Raw genomic sequence first — 21,927 nt, 5'->3', positions numbered from 1 at the left:
TTGACAACCTGGTTGTTTGTGTGAATTTGCTGTGTGTAAATTGGCAGCCGCGTTTACCTGCAAGTGCAGTCACTACACATGATAGTGATTACCCTGAAGCACTTTGAGCTGTTTCAAACAAAGATCTATATAAGTGCAAGAATTATTATTATTATTGCTTTTCATATATTTTTGGTTACATTTCAAAATGTACTTGGCAATGAGTGCAGTTTGTCTTAATGGCACATCTATAACTGTGGTCTTGCATGAACAGGTGTTGATAGCTGCAGGAATAAATTGATGAGGCTATCTGGTTCAACAGATGTTCTGACAGGACAGAATGCAGAATAAATGAGTCTTATCACAGTGACAAAACATTAAGCATTGATAAAGTTTCCCTAAGTGGTAGTCATGCATTGTTCCTTGTATACATTAATGATCTGCATTTGTAGACTCAGTGTAAGGTACATACCTTTGGAGATGACACGAAGCTGGGGGTGGGGTACGGGGGGGGGGGGGGGGGGGGGGGGTGAAGTCAGACTAGGAAGCAAAGGTAGATTATACACACAGCTGATAGCTGGCAAATGAAGTTCAATATAAATGTAAGCTGATGCATATATCAAGTAAGCATACATGTAATGTAGCAATTAAGAAGCACATCTAATAATAATTGTATTTGATATAGAGCCTTATCATGTTGTAGTGTCTCACTGAGCACTTCACAGGATTTACTGCAAAAGTGTAGCAACTCTGTATTCGTAAACAAACACTCCATGAATTGGATGGAACTTTCCAAGGGGGAAGCTGGAAGAGTTTGTTGGTTCATCGCTCACCATGTCAAAATGGTATGAGCAGCAATAAATAAGGCAACAGAACGTTAGACTGTTGCCAAATCAAAATCCCCAGAAGTTAAATTCAAGCTGTGTAATGCTTTGGTCAGGACATATCTAAAGTTCTGCTTACAGTTTTCGTATCTGTGATATAAAGGGGCTGCTTGAATAAACTGAAACAGCAGAACAAGAGGACACATTTTTAGAGATGCGGAGGGCAATTTCAAGACCGACACCAGGAAGTATTTCTTTACCCAGAGGGTAATTAACAAGAACAAGTCACCAGGAAGAGTGGCTGCGATCAAGCTGTCGACTCATTTTTTTTAAAAAAAAGCTTAATGTTGTGATGGGCATTCTGGGAGGATGAGATCAAATGGGCTGAAGGGCCTTCTTTATCTGAAGCTCTTTTGACCTTGTCACCATTTTCCTTTTTCAGATAGTTTTGTGCTTTGATCGTGATACAGAGAAATCCACTGGCTTATGGGTTTGATTGACTTGAGTGGCATAGTTTGTATATTGTGGTTTTAAATCTCTTATCAGTCATATTGTTTAATCCCTTTCATGCCCCTTGCAATTTTTTTTACAGAAGGTATTCTATTCATAATAAATATATAAGTGAATATTCTATACAGGAGGGATGGTAAGGTGGGTCTTTATCATCAAGCTGACCTCATTGTGACATGCTTAGGAAAGAAAGAGCGAATCTGGGTTGGGTGTCTGTGGTGAAGAGTGTGATTCAGTATTAATCATGTCTGTCCATAATGCTCCCAAACACTGTTGATATTTGACCAATCTTACTGGCTCAATCATTGGGACTGGAAGAGGTAGACATATCACAGGGTGGGATTGTTCTTGCAGCTCACGCTTCATGATCCTGTGATCCAGCTGCCTAACAGATAGGCAAAAACTTTACCAGTGTCTCCCATCTGTAAGACGTATTGTTTTAAGTAGTTGAATTCCCAAATTACCTCAAGGTGCACTTTAAAGTCACTTATGCAAATCTATAACCTTGTTCTGGGTAGGCAAGATGTGTGTGTTGTTCATTTACCCCGACCCCCAACCCAGGGGAGAGATTCCGGTCTTCAGAATCTGCAAGCAGTAACTATGCTCTTGTGACTTCTCAGCAGCTGGAACTTGAGGCTCTTAAACACAGCAAGGGCTTTTACGTGCTTCTCAAACTCCCAGGGGACTGAAAAAATAAATAGTAAATGCATTTTTGTTGTCTGCCAAGAACATTTTTAGTATTCAAATTATTGTTTTCTGTTTTTTTTGTTTACTTGTGAAAAAGTACAGGAACAGGAGAGGGAAAGCAATCTTTGTGCCACTTAGAATTCATATTACTTATGCTATGAGGCATAGTCCTCAACTGGTTTGCATATGTAAATGAAAATTAAGATTAGTTAAGCTTTTCCCATTAACACAAAAAGTAGATTTTTTTTAAACAGTACTTGAGTATACATTGCTTGTACTAAAAGCAACATGACTGAATTATGCAAATTAAACTCAATTTAAATCTGCCAATTAAACTAATGTACTTTCTCCTTTAAATCAGATTGATCATAAAAATTGCACACCAATCATCCTGCTAAAATAGAGTTTTACTGCTATATTCAAGTCACTGTCTTAGCTTGAAAAATATAAATTTCCATATGAGCTTCCTTTCCTCGCCCATCCTTCTTTTCCTAAAGACATTAAATCATGCTGGGGTAGAGTTCCATGGTGGGAACATAATAAATGCTTGCATTTGATATTGTGCTTTTCACAGTAGGAGAATGTTTCAAAACGTTTTTGGGGATTTTATTGTAAAGTGTAGTGGCTGTATTTTGTAGGGAAAGCGTCGGGCTGCATAATAACACAACAACAAAATTACATTTATAGAGCCCCCTTCACGTCGGGAGGATGTCCCAAGGCGCTAGACAGTCAGGGGTCAGGACCTGAGCATGGGGGAGGGATGAGGTAGGGGTGAGGGAAGGCAGAGAGGTGGGAGGGCGACTGAAGGCACGATCGAAGAGGAGGGTCTTGCCTTGAAGGAGGCAAGAGAGGAAGTGAGGCGAAGGGACTGTGGGATGGAGTTCCAGAGTGTGGGGGTAGAGAGGCTGAAAGCCCGGCCACCGATGGTCGGGCGGGAGACATGGAGCAGGCCTGAGCCCGCTGAAGGGAGGGAGTGGGCAGGTTGGTACGGAGTATTTTTAAATGAGTAGAGGGAGCTATTTGGCCATTGGGGCCATCACAACCATAGAAATGTGCGACACAGTAGGAGGTCAATTTACCTTTTTTTCCATGGAGGTATTTGCTCCTCCAAGAACTTATTGATCCTCACCCCTATTCCGTGTTTTTTCTTCTTACCCTCTAATACCCTTCCTCTGCAGGTGCTTATTCAGTACTTTTTGACTGCCCCAATGGTCTGCTCAAAGAGCTAAACTGCCAGATAATTCTATACCCAGACAACCATCTGGGTTCTTTCAAACCCCTCCTTTTACTCCATTACTAACAATCTTAAATTCTTGCGCTCTTGTCCTTGAATCCCCTACCAGCGGAAAAAGTTTTCTCACATTTAATTTTGTCAGAGACTTTCATTATCTTAAACACCTCTATCATGCCGCCTCTCAAATTGCCATTATCAAAATCGCCTTGACCATATCACCTCTCACCCAATGTGCACACTTCTTGCACTAAGACCACTAAGAGGTCATCATGTGGAAGACAGAAGTAGAAACCAAGAAATGTTGTGCAAAGAAACAGCCCATCATGTATGTGCTATATCCCAGACAATCTATGCTTGGACCTCAACTAATTAGGTACACTTGCAAAGACCAGGTATTGACGTTGACATCTTCCTGCTCTGAATGTTTACCTACTGAGCCAGCATCGATGATGATGATGATAATAATAATAATATAACAATAATAATATTAATCCTTGCATTTGATAGATGTCAGCTCATCTCAACATTCAGTGAATCATTCATTAAAATTCAAAGCATTTTAATATATACGTAATTTACTGTTTAGAAATTTATTTTACAAAGTTCTAAATAAAGATAGTGACTAATTACAAGTTTTTGAGATTTTGAGTGAATGAATTCAGGCAAATTTTTCACTATGTGTAATTGGTTGTAAAACCAGGTACAAAGTTATGAATAAGAAGAAAAGGCATTTTTCAAACAAAGGGTAATAGACTCGTGGAATACTATACGAAGGAGGACTATCAAAGCAGATTTTCCAAATTGTTTTGAGAGTTCCCTAAATGTGTGGAGTTGTTGGATATAATGAGAAACCGGGCGGGTGGAGGTTGAGATGAATGAAAAAGGTGTGGGCTGGTCGGGCTGCTTATTCTTTTCCTATTCTGAAAAAAAATCGTATTGAATGACTTACTAAACTAAATGTCAACATTTATAAATCACTGTAAAGTGTCCTTTATAGTAGGCAAATTAGTGAATGTTTTTATATTAAGCAGAGTCAGTGGAGTCTTTGGGCTGAGCTGGCTACAAAGTGACATGCTTGGCAATGAAATGTTGGAATTGACTCACCATTTGTGCAAGTCTCCGAAGTCCAGTTCCTGAGCCCTGCAGGTCCACAGTACTCCAAAGACAGTAAGCTTACCAAGCAATGTGGTTTTAATTCCTAATGCAAGCAATGTGATTTTATCTGGTTAAACCCCAGGAGTACCTTAAAGTACTCTAGTCCAAAGCTTTGGCTCTTACCAACCTGCGCTTAATACTTTCTGGGATTATGTAAGCAGGGTATGTTCCTTTGGGGAAAGAGGTCACACTCTTCCAGATGCAGGAACATTTCCATGAGTGGGTACTTGCATTCATGGAACTCTGGTTTAGATACTCTTAAGCATGGAGAGGGGTTCCTGCACATGCCAGACACCCGGCTGACTAAGAAAAATGTTTTTATTCTCTGCTTTGAGTTATACCTTGATGCATTTGACTCCTCAGCTTGTCCTTCCTGCTTTTGTGTATTTCTATAAAGTCAGTACCATTCTTAGATCCATCTTTTGAGAGTGTTTTGCTAAAATATGCTATGTTTTTTGTCTGAAATGTTGCATTTGAGCAGAAAAACAAGTGCGGAAACTCGAGAGATCTTTCAGCACTGCAGATGGTGCTTCCAAAAAGACTTGTCTTTGAAATGCAGAGCAAAATAGGTATGTTGCAGCAGGCTATAATTACCTTGTGTCATCCTCAAAAATATGAAAACAACTTTGGTGTTTCAGTCAAAACCAAGTGTCAGCATTTAACACTCCTGGGCCAGACTTGACTAAGGTGTCTTTGTTTCAGTTAAATTTTTTTGTAGAATTTTACTGATATTTAAGCAAAGGTAGCTAGCCTGGAAAGCACAATCTCTAACATTAGAACCAGTGCTAAAGAGGAATGGGGAAAAGTTCAGGAGAGGCACGAATGGAAAAAGTACGAAACGGGTTGTTTGCTTTTAGGCAAGGGGACAAAGCCATCTTAATTACATAGTGTTAGCAGCATGTGCTGCACTGAGAATGTAACAACAACAACAACTTGCACTTATCCAGCGCCCTTCACGTGGAGAAGCGTCTTGGAGCGCTTAACAGTGGCGGAGCCTGTCTCCGAGCCAGGGGGAGGGAGGAGATGACTGTAAGTAATGCAGTATATTGTCAAGATGATATAATTTGTCCTTATCCATTTCTGAAATTTTAAGGGGAAGAGTAAGAGTTCTGATCTAAAGTGGGAATTCATGTACATAGGTGGGTGCTGTGCATGTATTGATGCACACACCGTCTGAATAAGCAGAAATAAAATAGCAGTCAGCTCCTCTGTTCATACTCTATCAAGATCAACTACAAAGTTACTAAAAAAGAAATGTATACAGTCAAAACATTCTTTCTACATTCATTTATATTTCTCTCTCTCTGTATGTGAATTTATTATCCAAACCTAAGCTAAACTATTGATTTTTTTATTCCATTCTTATAAGAAGCTGCCTTCTGCACCACTATCTTTCTTTGGGTGTTGTTGAAGATAGTTAATACCTAATGTTTTACTCAGAGTTTAAACCTGTCATCAGTAAAACGGCTGATACAATATTTGACCTGCTAAATCTATTTAGATGCCTTTTTATTGAACAGCCCACTGGAAGGAGATTGCTATTGACAATTTGCTGATCAAACACTGTTGTGAAGCTAAAAAAAAATGGTGTGGGATTAATGATTGACTGTACAGGACATGAAAGCAAATGAAGGCATCCAGAATGGATAAATAGAAGTGGATGCTAATAGTTTTTTGTTGGGTGGGGGGGTGGTGTGGGGGGAGTAAAAGTGACCCTGGACTTCTAACCTCTCATTATCAGCTTAGTCTCAACAGAGGTTGAAATGGATTGTAGTGTGGGAGCCACAAGCAATTCAAAGCATTCAGGATACTAAATTTCAAATGTGTGTTGTCTTGTTGGCTGCTTTTGTGATCCAGCATGTGATAGCACACAATTCTCACACAATTTTCAAAGCCCCCCCAGCAGATTAGATAATTGTGTTGTGATTCTTACAATGGGGTCAATTCAGTGTTCGACTTGATACATAGCCCATCAAATAGGACCAGATGTGTGGGTTCTCAGCCCCCCAAGTCCCGGATGACATTCTTATTGGCAAGATCCTCGAAGCCAGAACCATAGTTGTGGACTTCTGCCTTACAGATCAAGGATTCCACTGCTGGTTAGGTTAGCAGATACCGTTTTTCCAATAAACACAAATCAAAAAACCCTGACAAAAAGCTCTGTGTCCATCTGAAGGTGAAGGATGCAGACTTTCTGCCCCCACCTCTGGAACATCCCAGAATCCCTTTGCCTTGCCCCCTCTCTTGCCTCCTTCAGTGCCCATCTTAAGACCGTCCTCTTTGTGGTTTTCGTCATCCTCCCTCCCCGCCCTCCACACTCCCCTCCTTAATTCCAATCCCTAGATTGAGTGCAAACCCTTGACTGCCTTGGGATGTCCTTACGGTGTGAAAGGTGCTATATGAATGCAATTTGTTGCTGACTGACAGTGGAAAGCTGCAATTTGCAAGCTGGGAGGCTGGTGCAGTGGGCATGGTTTTCAGAATTTGCCATTGAGAACAGTGGTCGGGGTGAGTCGGGTCTGCAACACTGAATATAGTCCATTTAATGTACTAAATAGTGCATGGACCACTCAATGGATTATTAAAATTGGATTGTTAGATCAACTGAAGGACTGTAATTCTGTGCTTCTGATCACAACTCCAACTAGAGGATGTTCTAAAACTTTCACCTTTTAGGTCAGGAGAAAGTCTCAAAGAGCTTCACAGGACATACTGTAAAGTGGAATGACTGTTTATTTTGTGGGTGAACTCAGCAGCTAATTTGCCCGCAGCAATGTCCCAGAAGCAGTCGTGGACTGAATGATCAATGTTATTTGGAGATTATTTGCCAGCCTGTCTCTTTTCGAATAGTGCCATGCGATCTTTAATGTTTAACACTTCACCTGAAGGATGGCACCTCCAACAATCGGGCATCCCCAGGAATGTAGTGTCGGCATAAATTATAGTAGGTTCAAGTCTCGAAGTGGACTTGAATTCACAATTTTCTAATTCAGTTGAGAGTGCTGCCAACTGAGCCAGACTGACGCACTGTACTTATAAATACTTATAAAGTACTTATAAATTACATATAAGTGTACTGGGATAAAAAGAACAGTCTAATGTTATGGTTTACAATGCATTTTATCCATATAGAGAAAATATAGCATCTTATAAATCAGTTCAGTCATTGCATCATCTGTTTGCAATTCATGAATTGAGTGTCAGAAAATATCAGATATAAATGCAAGTTGCTGCTGTTGTTGTTCTAGATTTTTTTATCATGTTCAGTTTTGGTTGAGTTTATGCGTTTTGGCATTTTAATTATTTGTCAATCTGGCTCAGTTGGCAGCACTCTTATCTCTAAGTCAGAAGATTGTGTGTTCGAACGCCTCACTCTGACAATCCATTGCTGGGGGAGTGCTGCATTGTTTGGCTGCTGTCCTTCCGATGAGACATTTTACCAAGGTTTGTGTGTCTGCCTGTTCAGATGGCGGTTAAAGATCCCACGACACTAATTGAAAAGAGAACGTTTCTCCTTGTGTGTGGCCAACAATCCTCCAAATAAAATTGGTCAATTTGTAGAATGTTACTGTATGCAAATTAGGAATACATAGAACATAGGATCAGGAGTAGGCCATTTAGCCCCTCGAGCCTATTCTGCCGTTCTATCAGATCATGGCCAATCTGTTCCTCAACTCAAAATATATTGGCTGTTGCATTTGTCGACAAGAACACTGTTATTACTCTCTAGATTATATCCTTTGAAGCATTTAAGATGTCCTAATGTTCTTATTATTATCGTTATTGTTTACCTACATTAAATGACATTTGCTACTTGTCACTCTAACATATGTTTCTGTGCAGATCCTTTTGTATTTAGTCAGCCTTTGTCCTGTTATTTACCACTTTAGTATGCCATAATTGTTTTAAATTGAACCAAATAACTAAGCCACACATAGGTATCGCCCACAAATATACGGTCTTATTCACTTTACAGTATATTCTGTGAAGCTCTTTGAGACATCGAGAAGATGTGAAAAGCGCTATATCAAATGCTAGGATTATTATTATCACATATTGCTGATTTTTAGGACAGTGACATTAAATTATGGTACCTACTGGTCATAGTAACATTGAGAATGAGATTTAGGGAGGGGGAGGAATGGAATCAGTTTCCTGAACATCCAAATAATTAATACTGTTTGGAATTTCTAAATTTAAACTGCACGTTAGATCCTATTGTCAAGAATTTCTATTGCATGGCTTTTTCTTTTTTAATAACAGTTTATTTGACGATTGCTTTTGCTGGTTTGTATTCCCTCTGCAGGAAAGCATCACCTTTTTCGAAGATTTTAGTTCACACCAGTTGTACTGTATTATTGCAGGTAACAAGGAATCCCCTTGCCGAGGTTAATTTTCTGCCCTTGGAAAATTGTGTACATGATGGATTAGCCACTATTCCACACAGATTTATTCTGTGTGCTGAATGTTTACTTAGTCTTGGGCGTTCTGTGGAATTTCTTGTTCAATTGGGGATATTACCACATACACACACATTCACAGGCTAAAGAAAGATGATCATTTTATTTGCTGACTTTATTTACAGCAAGCAACACAGTAAAATACAAAACCAATAATGCTGTTGAGCGCAATGAATCATGAATTGGTTGAGAATGTACCCATTTTAAAGCCACTTGAGTTTAATTTGAAAATACATTCATAAACCAGAGGCTGAGATTCTTTTTCTTTTTCTCCTTTCAATCAGGGCTCTCAAATACAGTTTGTATTGAGCTCACACTTGCCTGACATATAAATGGCTGAATCCCCCCCTTGCCTCTATCTGCTGCTATTCCAATATCAAAAGGCAATAGAAATCACACAAAAAGGCCTCTTTCAACACATTGTGGTATTGCTTACCAGGATTAAAAAGGATTCTTGAGTTGAGGAAATGACTCTTTCCAGTAACCAGAAGTACGTCATTCCCCTGTTATAACGCACTTCTATATAGCACGTGTCTGCTTTCAGTGCGTGTGTACTGTGGGTACACTTCTAACTTCCAGCACTGACTGGCTTGCTCCTTGCACAAATCTCAAGGGGCAGAAGGCCTCCCAGTGTCTGGCGGCGTAACTGGAAATACGTGCCAATGCAAAGAAATGATAGCAATGATGACTTGCTGACCAGCAGCCACTTGTATAGTATTATGCCTGATTTTGGCTTGAGTTTATGAACCCAAACTACCACAATATAAGTAGTTGTCTGTTTTTCCTGGGTTTTATTAATCGGCTATATTTATTGGAACAATTCCCTGTCTATCTGGGAGTGGACAGCTGTGACACGACAATAAAATTAATACAGAGTTGGAAACTTCAAATTCGAAATACCAATTGCTACACAAAGTAAAGCCGGTCTCATCGAACAGGCAACCGATCAAGCCAGCAACTGTGGAACTGCCCTATTATTATAACAGCTTGCAATCCCAAATAATAATTTTCATATTTGCAGGTTCGCAAATCGTGACTCTTTTTCAAACTGGGAAATACTAGCTCCTCATCAGAATTATATACTTCTGTCAAATTATATACTTTGGCAAGTATAATATCTTTCATAGACTCAACACCTTTTTCGGTTGTGTTTCTGCGCCTGTGACAAAACTATCTGATATTAACGATGAATCTTGTCAATGAGGGTTAATATGAATAACTTAATATGCGTTATAATAATAGATGAAGCGATTTAGTTGGTCTTAAATTTGTTTTAGTCTATGAAATCCTCATCTCGTGAAAAAATGCTCTAATTTTACCTTGCTTGTGCTTTTATTTAGCTGCCATTCTTTTTTTAGTTACCTTTCAATGACACTGTAGTTGGCATTTTTCCATAAAAGATATTTTCAGTGTGATTTTAAAATCAACAGAGATCAGATTCAGGGATGAGGGCTTGACTTATTTACCTATGCCCACTTGAATCACATTTAATTCTATGGTTCACATGATATGGCAATGAGTGGTATCTTCTCCAACTTTTGCTAACTTCACAGAGGCTGCATGTGAAGGAGTTGGTAGAAACCGGGATGTCACTGGATTTTTGTCCTATCAGAAATGGAAAAATCTGTGAGAAATGAGAGAAAACCTGTATGACTTTTAAATGATACCATAGGCTCTGCTGCATTCATGCAGGCCTCCCCAATTGTACTATAGTTAACATTCATTTCTAGAGCAGAGTTCCCAGTGAAGCCTCATGCTTTTGTACCTCGCCAGTAAAAAGGACTTCCATCCATTACAATCATCCGCATCACAGCAGAGGGCAACATCAAGTTGTCAATGGACCTCTTTGTCCTTACGAATGAAGCTGTTGCCATTGCAGCATTGAGAATTAATTGTTATTGAAAATGTCTACATTATCTGCATTGTACATGTCAGGGAAAGAATAGATCTTCAACAGACGTCTCCTTCTAGCTGAACTGGACATTGGTTGAGCGACTGTGTTTGAGTCTGAACCTCTTTTGGTCTCTGGATGTCTATGTAAGTTGTCCCAGCCGTAGGGCAAACTAAATTGTGTATACATTACCATCTCTTTGTTGACGGCAATCTGTGAAGCACTTTGATTTTAACGTTACGGGCAGTGAATCAAATGCAGATGAATAGCAGATGCAACTGCTTAATTGAGATCTTGGAGCGAGTGTACTTCGCATACTGATCTCTCCTGCAGAACTGATGTCTGAAAACCTGGTCAAGATGCCATTTTAAATGCTGTGTTCAGATGGAAATAAATTAGGACCACAAAATAGGTTACTTTAAATCTCCTAAGGATGGGAATAAACTGGAATGGAAGCAAGGTTCAAGGAAGCTGAAAAGCCTAAGTATTAAGTTGCAGTGAATATCTAACAAGCAGATGATTGGGGATTTGCTGAATGGTGTAAGTTTCAATTTTGATTTAGAATGCAAGATTTTACAGTATATTTGCAATGGAGGCTAGTCACGAGAAACGAATATGTGGATCCCCAGATATTCAGCTCCATCAATCTCCATAAGCCAGGTCTGACCGGACTCCAGCAAGCATGGCTGATATTCAACCTGCAACATCAGTGAAAATGCATTCTGGACAAGGAGAATGTCCTACATTTATCAAATAATGTGAAACTTTTAGTTTGAGGATTTTAAACATTTCTTCTGAGTATGTCAGCTGCAAATTGGTTGTTTAGAATGTTAACAGCTTAGATAATTCTCTTTCTATCCCTTATTCGAAAGGACAAGCCTCATTTCTCGGTCTCCATCAATGAACTACAGTATATAACCATAAGCATCCAGTTAACCATCAACACACTTAAAGCAAGCAAGAGCAGGCTAAAATGCCTGTCTTTAAATTCCGTGTTCTTACAATGGTAAAACTCTGGCCTTTCGCCTTTCTGTGTGGTTGGCTTTTTTTTACTCCTCCCACTTCACTCCCTCAACCCCCCCAAACCCACCTCCTGAACAGGAAGGCTATAATCAGTGACTCGTATGAATGGCTATGGGTGTGAACTTAAGATTCCTAACTATTCAAGTTCAAGGATTTATTTGAAGGAGGCTCCAAAGTCATCGATGTGAAAATGATGAGGCAGAATAAATTAACATGCTTCTGCTTTGTGAAATGGAAAGTCTTATATCAATCATGGCACAAACCCTCAATAAGTATTTTGGTAATGCCATCGTCCACGTTTAAGTCTCTTCTGTTCCGGAGGGTCCACCTTGCCTGGTTCTGAAAAACGGCACAGCATAATTTATGGCTCTGATGCAGAATAATTGTACAATTGGCTAAAAAGAGCTCTGTTGTGGGATCTCGATTTTTATTGGTTTGAAAGTGCTAAAATGCAACAGTTAGCCTGAACATTGTAATTGCTTTCAGTATCATTAATTAAGACTGAGACACTCATTATAATGATGCCTAATAATATTCCATTACAACTTGTTTCTTACTGACCTTATGCTGATCTTTATGCGTTTGCCTCAGACCTGCTGCCATGCATTCATCCAGTTGGACAGGACAATCAAGACTTTTTAAATGAGTCAAGCAGAATGAGGTTTTGGTGGGGAAACATAGGGCAGAGCAGTAGGTAAAACAGGTAGATGTTTATTTTGAAAGGAAACCGAGGCAGCCACTGGAACAATGAAGACAGCTGCATTGGAATGAACCCAGACTTAAACATTAGTTGCGGTTTTCGGTTAGTGCTAGTGTTTTGTTATGAAATCATGCTTTAAACAGAGTATTGAGCTTTATTTATTATCAGGAACCTCATATGTTTTGTCTTCACACAAACAGTTACGTTAAATGTACAAAACACTATTATAACAGGAACTGGCCTCTTGTTCACTGTTTCTTAATAGTAGAACAATGGGAGCATTCAAACATAAGCAATATTTGTGCCGGATGAATTCCTATGGTGTGGTGTTATACTTGTATATTTATGAAACTGAAGGATTCCACGGCTGGTGTGATTTCAAAATTATTAAACCAGGTTGAAATTAACATAGAGATCAGTGATAAATCCTTATGCATGTCAAAGGGTAAACGCTTTTTGCCCATTGCTGTTGCCCATCGAATGCACGCAACTGAAATTTATGAAGTGTTCAGATGTTAACTTTTCTTTTCTCTTTCCTTCAGCGAACAAGAGTCTGCTTGGAGGAGGTGGAGGTGAGTTCCTATTAATTAATTTTTCTCACTGTTCCTTTAATAGTTTGAATTTAAAACCCAATTAAATTTAGTAACGTGGTTGTAAATATTGTTCCCCTCTATTTGCTCGAATTGTTAGAAGTGCATAATAATTTTTTATTGGGACATTAACCATGATTTTTTGTCCAGATTTTCTCCATTGACATTTTCTTGGTATCAGCCTGACTTAGTTGCAAGCACCGTCACTTCAGGCGAGTTAGAAGGATAAGAGTTCAAGTTCTCATGTCAGCACTTTGACGTTATCAGCTATCTAGGCTGACACTCTAATACAGTGGGTGGAGGGTGGGAGAGATATATTTTTTGAGGTGTGATCCTTTGGATGAGATATTAAAGCCAGGTCCTGTCCTGTTTAATTGGACATTAGAGATCCATTCCCACTATTTGATGAGAGAAGGGAGTTTCTTCTGGAGCACTGGATTGCCCAACAATCTTCCAGAAAAAATTGGCTATTCACTTCTTGGCTATTTGTGAGATATTGTGTGCAAATTGACTGTTGTGTTTTCTGACAAATACAGTTAGGAAATCCTGTGAAGCGCTTTGAGACATTTGGACAACTTGATAAAACGTTATAACAAACACAAAGTTCTCACCTGGAAACCTTCCTCTTTGACCGTGCTTACGGTCACATCCCCTTTCTCCCTGGCTCGGTGTCAAGCTCTGCCACGATAAGAGCCTCAAGACACTACCCTGACTGACGGGTGCTATATAAATGCAAGTTGTTTTTATTTGTGACAAAAATGCCAAGATCTCAGTTTTCAGCTGTTTCAAATGTTTCCGATACCAGGGTTCTGTACAAATTTAGCTTTTATTTTCAGAACAATTTTTTAAAAGATAATCTTTATCGGCACCCGACCCTCAAGGGGTCAGTTGGTGGCTGCTGAATGCACCTGGCTCAAATCTGATCTAACGGTCCACCGGCAGATATATGGCTGGATCACATCAAAATGTACCACAGCACTTTTGCCGCCGCCAAATCGTCTTTCTACTCCAAGATAATCTTGGAGGAGAAGGACAACCCCAGGCTCCTATTCTTCACCAACCGTCTCCTTGGTCCACCCTCCCTCGCCTGGCCCTTCTTTCCTCAGATCATCCAGAACTCTGCAACTCATGACCTCTCCTGCACCAGGCTCTGTAAGACCAACACCCCCACCCACTGGCTCCCCATCCCTCAGAGGATAGAATTCAAAATCTCGTCCTCACTTTCAAGACTCTCCACGGCCTTGCCCCCTCCTACCTCTCTGACCTGCTGACCTCCTATCAACCTGTCGTTCAGCAGGCTCCGGCCTGCTCCATGTCTCCTGCCCGACCTGCCCTACCATCGTCGGCCTCGCTTTCATCCTTTCGCCCACAAATATACAGTCAATTCACTTTACAGTGTGTTCTGTGAAGCGCTTTGGGATGTCCTCCCGACGTGAAAAGCGCTATATCAAATACAAGGATTATTATTATTATTATTATTATTTCTGCTCCCACCCTTTGGAACTCCATCCCACAATCCCTTTGCCTTGCTCCCTCCCTTGCTCCCTTCAAGGCACGACTCAAGACCCTCCTTTTAGATTGTGCCTTCAGCTGCCCACCTACCTCTCCGGCCTTCCTCGTCCCAATCCTGAACTCCCCACGCCGGGTTCCTGATCCCTGACTGTTCAGCACCTTGGGATGTTCTCCAGACGTGTAAGGCGCTTTACAAATGTAAGGTTGTTGTTGTTTGCTTGAAGGCTCCTCCATAAATGTTAATACCATTCTGTGCTAGGGGCTGCATTCCATTGTCTTTTCCAAAGAGAGATTTACACCATTTTTAAAAACACGGTGCCAAGCAAGGTACCTTAGTCTGCTATGCACCAGACTCCTGGATTTTAAATCTTGGGAACATCCCTGATAAACTGTGCACCATATCTAAAATAAAAGACCTTACCGGGGGCAGAGGAAAGAAAGAGATGAGTTCCCTGGGATAACCAATTCCTAGGATTTGTTGATGTTTGACCGGTTAGGTGAGCTCATTCAGAAATCTCGGCAGTGTAGATGTGTACACAACTCTGCTTTTGCAGAGTACATTATGCTAAAAGTAATCATCGATTGCACCAGAAACCATTTACTCTGCATCATTCTCTCTTCTAAACACATATTTATTTAAGGTCTTTTATGAAATAAATGTAATTAATGGGGTGTTACTTTTTCAATGCTTATTTGCTAGTGCATTCAAAATATATATATATGTGTGGCTATGATACACAAAACATTGGTTAAGTGTAAATGGTATCAGTTTACCAATATTGCAAATTAGGCTGTGCCATTTCAGACTTGGTAATATTACGCTTATATAATGGTCACTACATAATGCTGTCTTTGCAAGAATCATGTTAAAGTTGGAAGTTTTAAAATTGATCTCATGCACTTTAGGGCTCGGATTGCGGTAAACTGGAATGTTGCAAAGCGAGGTTCAAGTGTAACAGTATGTAAATCACTTTCCTGATTTGAGGTATTCCCTGTACAGTTTGTTTAGCCATTTGGTAATAATACAAAACTGTTTGGAGCAGGATTTTGGAGCATTTTTGCTTCATTTGCTCTTGCTGCACTTGGCTGTGTACATGTCCTGCACACTTCTCAGAATGTTTTCAAGGATATCCATTTATCCTAAACTGCTTTATCCTTCAGTAATGCGTCCAAAGTCTCTCTCTTGGGGGAACCACGTGAAATTTTGGCTCAGATGTGATCTGCATAGTGTTTAAGTCTAGCTCCCGCACTTTGTGTTTGTCATTTCTGCTGCTGTCTCTCTGAGGTACACTTCTAACCCTCATGCCATCCAGCTCAACCTTCAGATGTTTGTTTGCCTGAAGTTGAACAATAGGGTTTGGTTGCATACTTGTGCTGTTTCCCAAACCTGAACTAGCATTGTTATGCTTTGGTGACATGCCCAGTTGATCAACTACTCGTAATCCCTAAATAATGTTGGGGTCACTGATCGGAATTATGTCAAGGAGGTTTAGTCTTGGTCAGAACTCTTGTGGCTCCCTAACACATTGAGTCCTTTCCCGCATCAGACTCTGTGAGGCTACAATTGGTCGGTTCCATTGGCTCCCCATCCCACAGCGAGTCTAATTCAGGGTCCTCATCTTTGCATTCAAATCCCTGCATAGTCTCGATCCACCCTACTTTTGTGACTGGCTGCAATCCTACAGACCTGACTGTTCCCTCTACTCGGTGAACATTGGCCTTTGAGTCCTCTGCGCTTATTAGCCTCACCATCCGTGAATGAGCTCAGCTATTTTGACCATGCTGACCATCATGAAGACATCTCTTTGGCTGTGCATTCGGTCATATTTCCCCTCTTGCCCCCCAGCTCATTGTCTTGTCAGCAGTATGAAGCACTTTAAAAGGTCCTTCCTATGTGAAAGGCATAATATAAATTGTATTATATTGTAATCCTTGCGTACACTTCTAATATTGGCATAAATTTTATGACAAGAAGTTCATAGTAAAAAAATAAAGACAGCTCATTCTCTCTTCTGTGATTTGATGGGTTGTTGCAAATTCAAAATGTTGTCCTGGTCCTTTCTTGTTGAGCATGTATATTTCTAGAATTTTGTACCAAAACTGATCCTCTGATTCTGACTCAACTGTCTTAACCTCCTAGGTGTCCCTTACATCTTGTGCTGAGGTTTTCAAATTGCACCATTGTGGAATTTTGGAGTCAGACATATGCTCGCCACTGTCTGGTTCCCTGTTAGTGTAGCCATGCGGATAAGTCAGTTTTTATTTTTGTGATCCGGTTTCCCACACTGCCCCTCCAGTCTGGCTCTTGCTGCCAATTGCCGCCTTACTCAAACATGAAAAAGTACCAAAAACATTGGTCTAATTATTATTTCTGCCCATTTTCTTTCACTAACCTCTACCTGAGAGCCAAACAAAAAGCCCTTGTTGTCCTTCAGTTCCTGCAGTCTCAAGTAGCAGGACCTGACTCTCATTATTAAGCTGGTTCGGAAGAACTCATCTGAATGCTTGACTGCTTCTTCACAAAGGCACACACACTCATGTGAGTTGTGAAAGGGTCCCATTCCCTGCACGCAATGTGAATGTTCTACATTTATAGAGTCCATTTCTGGTTTTGGTTTATTCAGTGCCAATGTTTTTGTTTGTGTGGGGAATTGGATAAACATGTGATGAAGAATATAAAAGGGTATGGGATAAAGAGTGAGGATTAGAACCCTGGCCAATAATCCCCCCAATAAAATTGGTCATTTACTCCATGGCTGTTTGTGGAACATTGCTGTGTGCACAATCATACCAGTCTACAGTATATCCTGTGAATCACTTTGAGACATCTCAATGACATAAGTCACTTTATCACAAGCAACCATTATTATTTTAGATCCAGTGATGATTGCTGGCATCAGTTTAACCTCAGTTGGTGAATGGCCTCTTCCTATACTTTCATTTCTATCATTCAATTAGTGATAATAAGGTGCGACGACCCTTGGTGCTGAAAGCAGTGCCATTCTCTCTTTTATGCTGCAAATTTTGTATACTCTGAAACACCCTGCCCTTTTTTAGATGGGGGCAATTCTGTTTGAAAAAACTGCATTGTGACTTGTTTCTATTACTGACTTATCAAATTTATTGAAAAAAAATGATTTGACGTTTAGATGCAAATATGATCAAGTAATTATGAATTGATCCTTCAATCAAACTGCTGGTATTTGTTTTTAGCAGAGAATAAATATAGGTGGGGTCAAATGCTTCACAGGGCTGAGAGTGAGTTCCTCTTCTTAACAAATTTCGCTTTAACTACTGAGAGCGAATTGCTGTGCTCCCAACGCTGTTCTTACTGCTAACTTAGTACAGCTAAGGGATGGATGCATGGTACTTCCCCGCTTGCACAACCCATTTTTCAGTGCATAAGTGCTTTTACCAACTGAGCAATCAGGGTAGCTCTTATATAGGTTGTTTTAACAGTTTTTGAATGCATGTACTTTATAATAATAATAAACCTTACCCTTGATACAGCGCCTTACCATGTTGTCGAGATGTCTCAAATTGCTTCACAGGATACATGTTAATGTGGATTGACTGTATTTTGTGGCAGAAGTGCGGCAGCCAGTTTTCGCGCACACAGTAGTGCCAACATGGCATCTTTAATGTCCATCTGAAGAGACCAACGGAACCTCAGGTTTAATGTCTCATCTGAAAGATGGCACCTCCAACAATGCAACCCTCCAATGCAATGGAGCATCAGCTTGGACTATGTGATTCCAATTTCTGACGTGGGGCTTGAGCCCATAACCTTCTGACTCAGGGGCAAGAGTGCTACCACTGAGCCAGGCTGGCATACATTTGACACTGTATCTGTAGTATTATGAAAGTGTGTGTATGTGTGTGAGATGATGATTTTGTTGAAGTAGAGGGGAAACCAAGTATTAGTTTTATCTGTCTTATAATGTTCACAAGATATTTGTTGATGTGTATAATTAATGTATTTTAACTAAAAAAAGGTAACCAGGAGCAGAGTTTAAAAAAAATCTTAACTGGTGAATATACATTAAGAGTCGGTGCTCTCATTTCTTCCAAAGCCATTTAGACGTGATACTGCTTTAATTTACTCATTTGATCTATTCGGTTGTTTATATTCTGATTAGCCCAATTCTGTAAATGTACTTTGAAATGTTATTTTGTTTTTACAGTGCTGCAGTTGGGAGATTACTGTAAATAGAATAATTTAACGGCTCAGTTCTCGATTTCTCTGGTGCATCCTTGGTCAATATTCTATTATGTAAAAAAAAAGTACTGTGCTAAAAGAAATGGACATTCTGACAATGAAATATTGTATTTCCTTAATGCAAGAAACACCAGTTGTCACATACAATTACACATAATTGCTTCAGTTTTAGTATTTTGGTAAATTACTTGATTGTAGATGAAGTCATTACACTAAACGAGGTAGCAATCATTTAGCATTATTGATTTTAAAATGATTTCAGTTTGAGTTTATGTGAGTCTTCCATTAAGTTTTAGATTAGAAAAAGAAATTGCTAAAAAAAATTGTGGTAATGTAATGCATAATTCAAGAATGTCATATCGAAGTTCATTATTCTGAAAAAGTATCCAAGGGGGAAAAAAGCAAGATTGTATTGGGCAGAACCATTTGAACAGAGTTTTATGATCATCGTGCTGGTTGTAATCTTGCACCACCTTGTGAGACCCATATACTGGAATCGGAAAACTGCAGAAAGCAAGGGAGTGTGTTGCCATATGAAATAGAAATCAATGCTTTATTAAACTGCATTAAACTTATTTGCCCTCTCATTCCCTGATTCTCAGATTTGAGCAACATTAAAAATAGTCATTATATTTGACAATAAATTCTGTAAAGCGCTTTGAGACGTCCTCCTGATGTGAGACTTGCATATACCTCCTGATATAATTGCAAGAATTATAGGGATTATTATAACTGAGCTTTGATAACATATTCGGCACACATACAAACCTAGCAGAATTGCTATTTATGTGCTGAGTGCTTTGATTTGGAGTGAGTGTACATACCATTCCAACAATCTATCTCTGGGATTTCCATGTGTAGGTAGGATGCCTTGGTTTGGATATTATTAAGCAGGGCGATGGGTTTCTGGAAATGTCAGACACTTGTCTGACCCAAAAAATATAGCATTATATCACCATCAAACTTTGAAATCTCTGGTGAAGCTTTATTATACGACATGTAGGGTATGGGAAGAAGTAAGGACTTGTGTGGAATATAATCAGCGGCACAGACTGATTGGGATGAATGGCCTGTTTCCATGCTATACGTTCTTTGTAATCTTGTCATCTTTGCAACTGACAATTTTACTTTTACAACTGCTACAAGGAAATATTTTTTCTTTTACCTTATAACTCTTGTGAATAATACATGCTCCAAGAGTAGCTTTGTCTCCAGAGTTAATGCAAGACCAAATGCACTTATAATTTACTGACGTATATGATCTGTTCCCAGAGACACAAAGGTCACTTTTATCAGACAAGCTTGTTCCTTTATCTGATATCTGGTTATTTGACTTTTTAGGCTGAAAAAGTATATAGCCCTAGAATTAACAGCACCAGGATCAAAGGTGTCTTGATGTAGTAAGTCTTTCAGAAACCTGAGACAAATTCCCAAACCCATTGCAACCAGTTTATTTTGATTAAATGAAACATCATGTTTTGGCATTGACTTGCCAAATTTTAGATTTGTTCAAGAATTAACCAAAAAAACCATACAAAATAAGTCAAATATACCAATTTTCACTTACTTAGATGCTAATGTATCACATTTTCAGAAAGGTTTTTCAAACAGTCTTTGATTTATTCTATGTTCTGGCTTACTATTGGATCACATTTTTAAAGTTTTCTATTAATCTTTTGAAAAGTAATCTGATCTGCATTGGATAAGAATGGATTTAATGTCAATTGCCCCTCTTACCAAAATAGGTTCACAATTACTTAAGTGAAAACTACAACACATTGCTTGACCCTCCTTTTCTTCTGCTGATTCCACTAATCTCATCGATCCCTCTGCAAACTATTGCGAGTTCCACATGTGTGTGGTTTCTATTTGTCTGCTATGAACTCTTTCCCCAGAGCAGTCTTTTGCCAGAAGGGTGCACCCTCCTTACTTAATCCCAGACAGTTGCGCAATTTGACAACAGCCAGGCTTGGGGAACACTGGGTACGGCTTGATTTCAACAACCGAAGCAATGCCATTTTTCCAGCAAGGACCATCCTACGCGGTTATGGCTTTGACTTGTGGGGTTAACCAGAGCTGTGTGGGAAGAGCCCCAGTAACTGGTCTGGTCCTCCAAATCCTGCTAACAAGCTAGGCGAGCTGGTTTATCAGCTGTTATGTCTTGGAGTTCTTGGCTCTCAAATAGTGGTTACTGTTGATGATTGATTTGCATTACTCTCTAATGTAGCAAGGAATAGGACCTTCAGAATATATATTACTGGAAGAGACCATTGCAGTCCTTCTGACCCAAAGGATTAATCTAATTAGTGCATTTAGATACAGGCTCAGGTTAATGGGTTTATCTGTTTCTTTATTGGGTGGGGTACAAAGTAGAATCAAACATATATGGTATTGAATAGCTGCATTGAGCTCTGCAACATTTAATTTAGAAAATAATCTGGATACAATTTTACTGTTTCAACATTACAGTTCTCAAGAGTAACTTAAAATCAATAAAGAATGTTGCTTTAATTAGGTAACTAAATATGTGCAGATGTTAACCTAGAATCAGTATTATGAGAACTCTGTTTTGTTCCTCAACCCCACTCTTTTCCTCCCGCCCCAGAGAAATGAATAAATAATGTAGAACTCGTGAGTAGCTAGTTTGTTGTATTTGTTGTTTTAATTTTTATCAAATGCATTGAATTGGTCTTTCTGAGAAAAACTTACATGGTGTGATTGCCTTACATCTGTTCCTTCTCTTGCCAACTAAATGAAACTCATTAATTTTATGCAATAAAAGTCATGTTTTTATTGTTGTAACTGTTGCCTCTCAATCAATTTATGTAGCACGATAGGACAGATTTACTGGTTCCCGGTTGAATTGTGTCTGAAACTTTTTAGTTCCAATGAAACTTGAGTTTTGACAGTAAAATGAGATCCTGACCCTGGAATTGAGGGTCAGTGGGCATCTCTTGAGTATGACTGCCCTGGTAGTGGTGCAAAACCAAAAGATAAAAGATCAGTGACTGATGGAGTCACTTCATTGAGTCAACTCTGTGAATCTAAGCGTCGGAAAGAGCAAGTGGTGAACGTTAACATGCAAGCACAAGCTTACAGGTGTAAACTCCTCCTCAGCGACCTAAAGATCGAATAGGGTTGTA

The 21,927-nt window shown here is 39.5% G+C and overlaps 1 protein-coding gene across 2 annotated transcripts in view; it reads left to right on the top strand.

The window, feature by feature from the left end:
• The window catches only part of macrod2 (mono-ADP ribosylhydrolase 2), a 608,721-nt gene that overhangs the window by 96,466 nt on the left and 490,328 nt on the right, over positions 1–21,927 (top strand). For both annotated transcript variants that reach the window (XM_007892291.2, XM_007892290.2), the window contains exon 6: positions 13,006–13,035. In XM_007892291.2, the coding sequence (XP_007890482.2) occupies positions 13,006–13,035 (30 nt within the window). The remainder of the gene's footprint in view (positions 1–13,005; positions 13,036–21,927) is intronic.

The sequence above is a fragment of the Callorhinchus milii genome, unplaced genomic scaffold, assembly GCF_018977255.1.
Source record: "Callorhinchus milii isolate IMCB2004 unplaced genomic scaffold, IMCB_Cmil_1.0 Scaffold3, whole genome shotgun sequence".
NCBI lineage: Eukaryota > Metazoa > Chordata > Chondrichthyes > Chimaeriformes > Callorhinchidae > Callorhinchus > Callorhinchus milii.
This window is presented reverse-complemented; position numbering and strand designations above follow the sequence as displayed.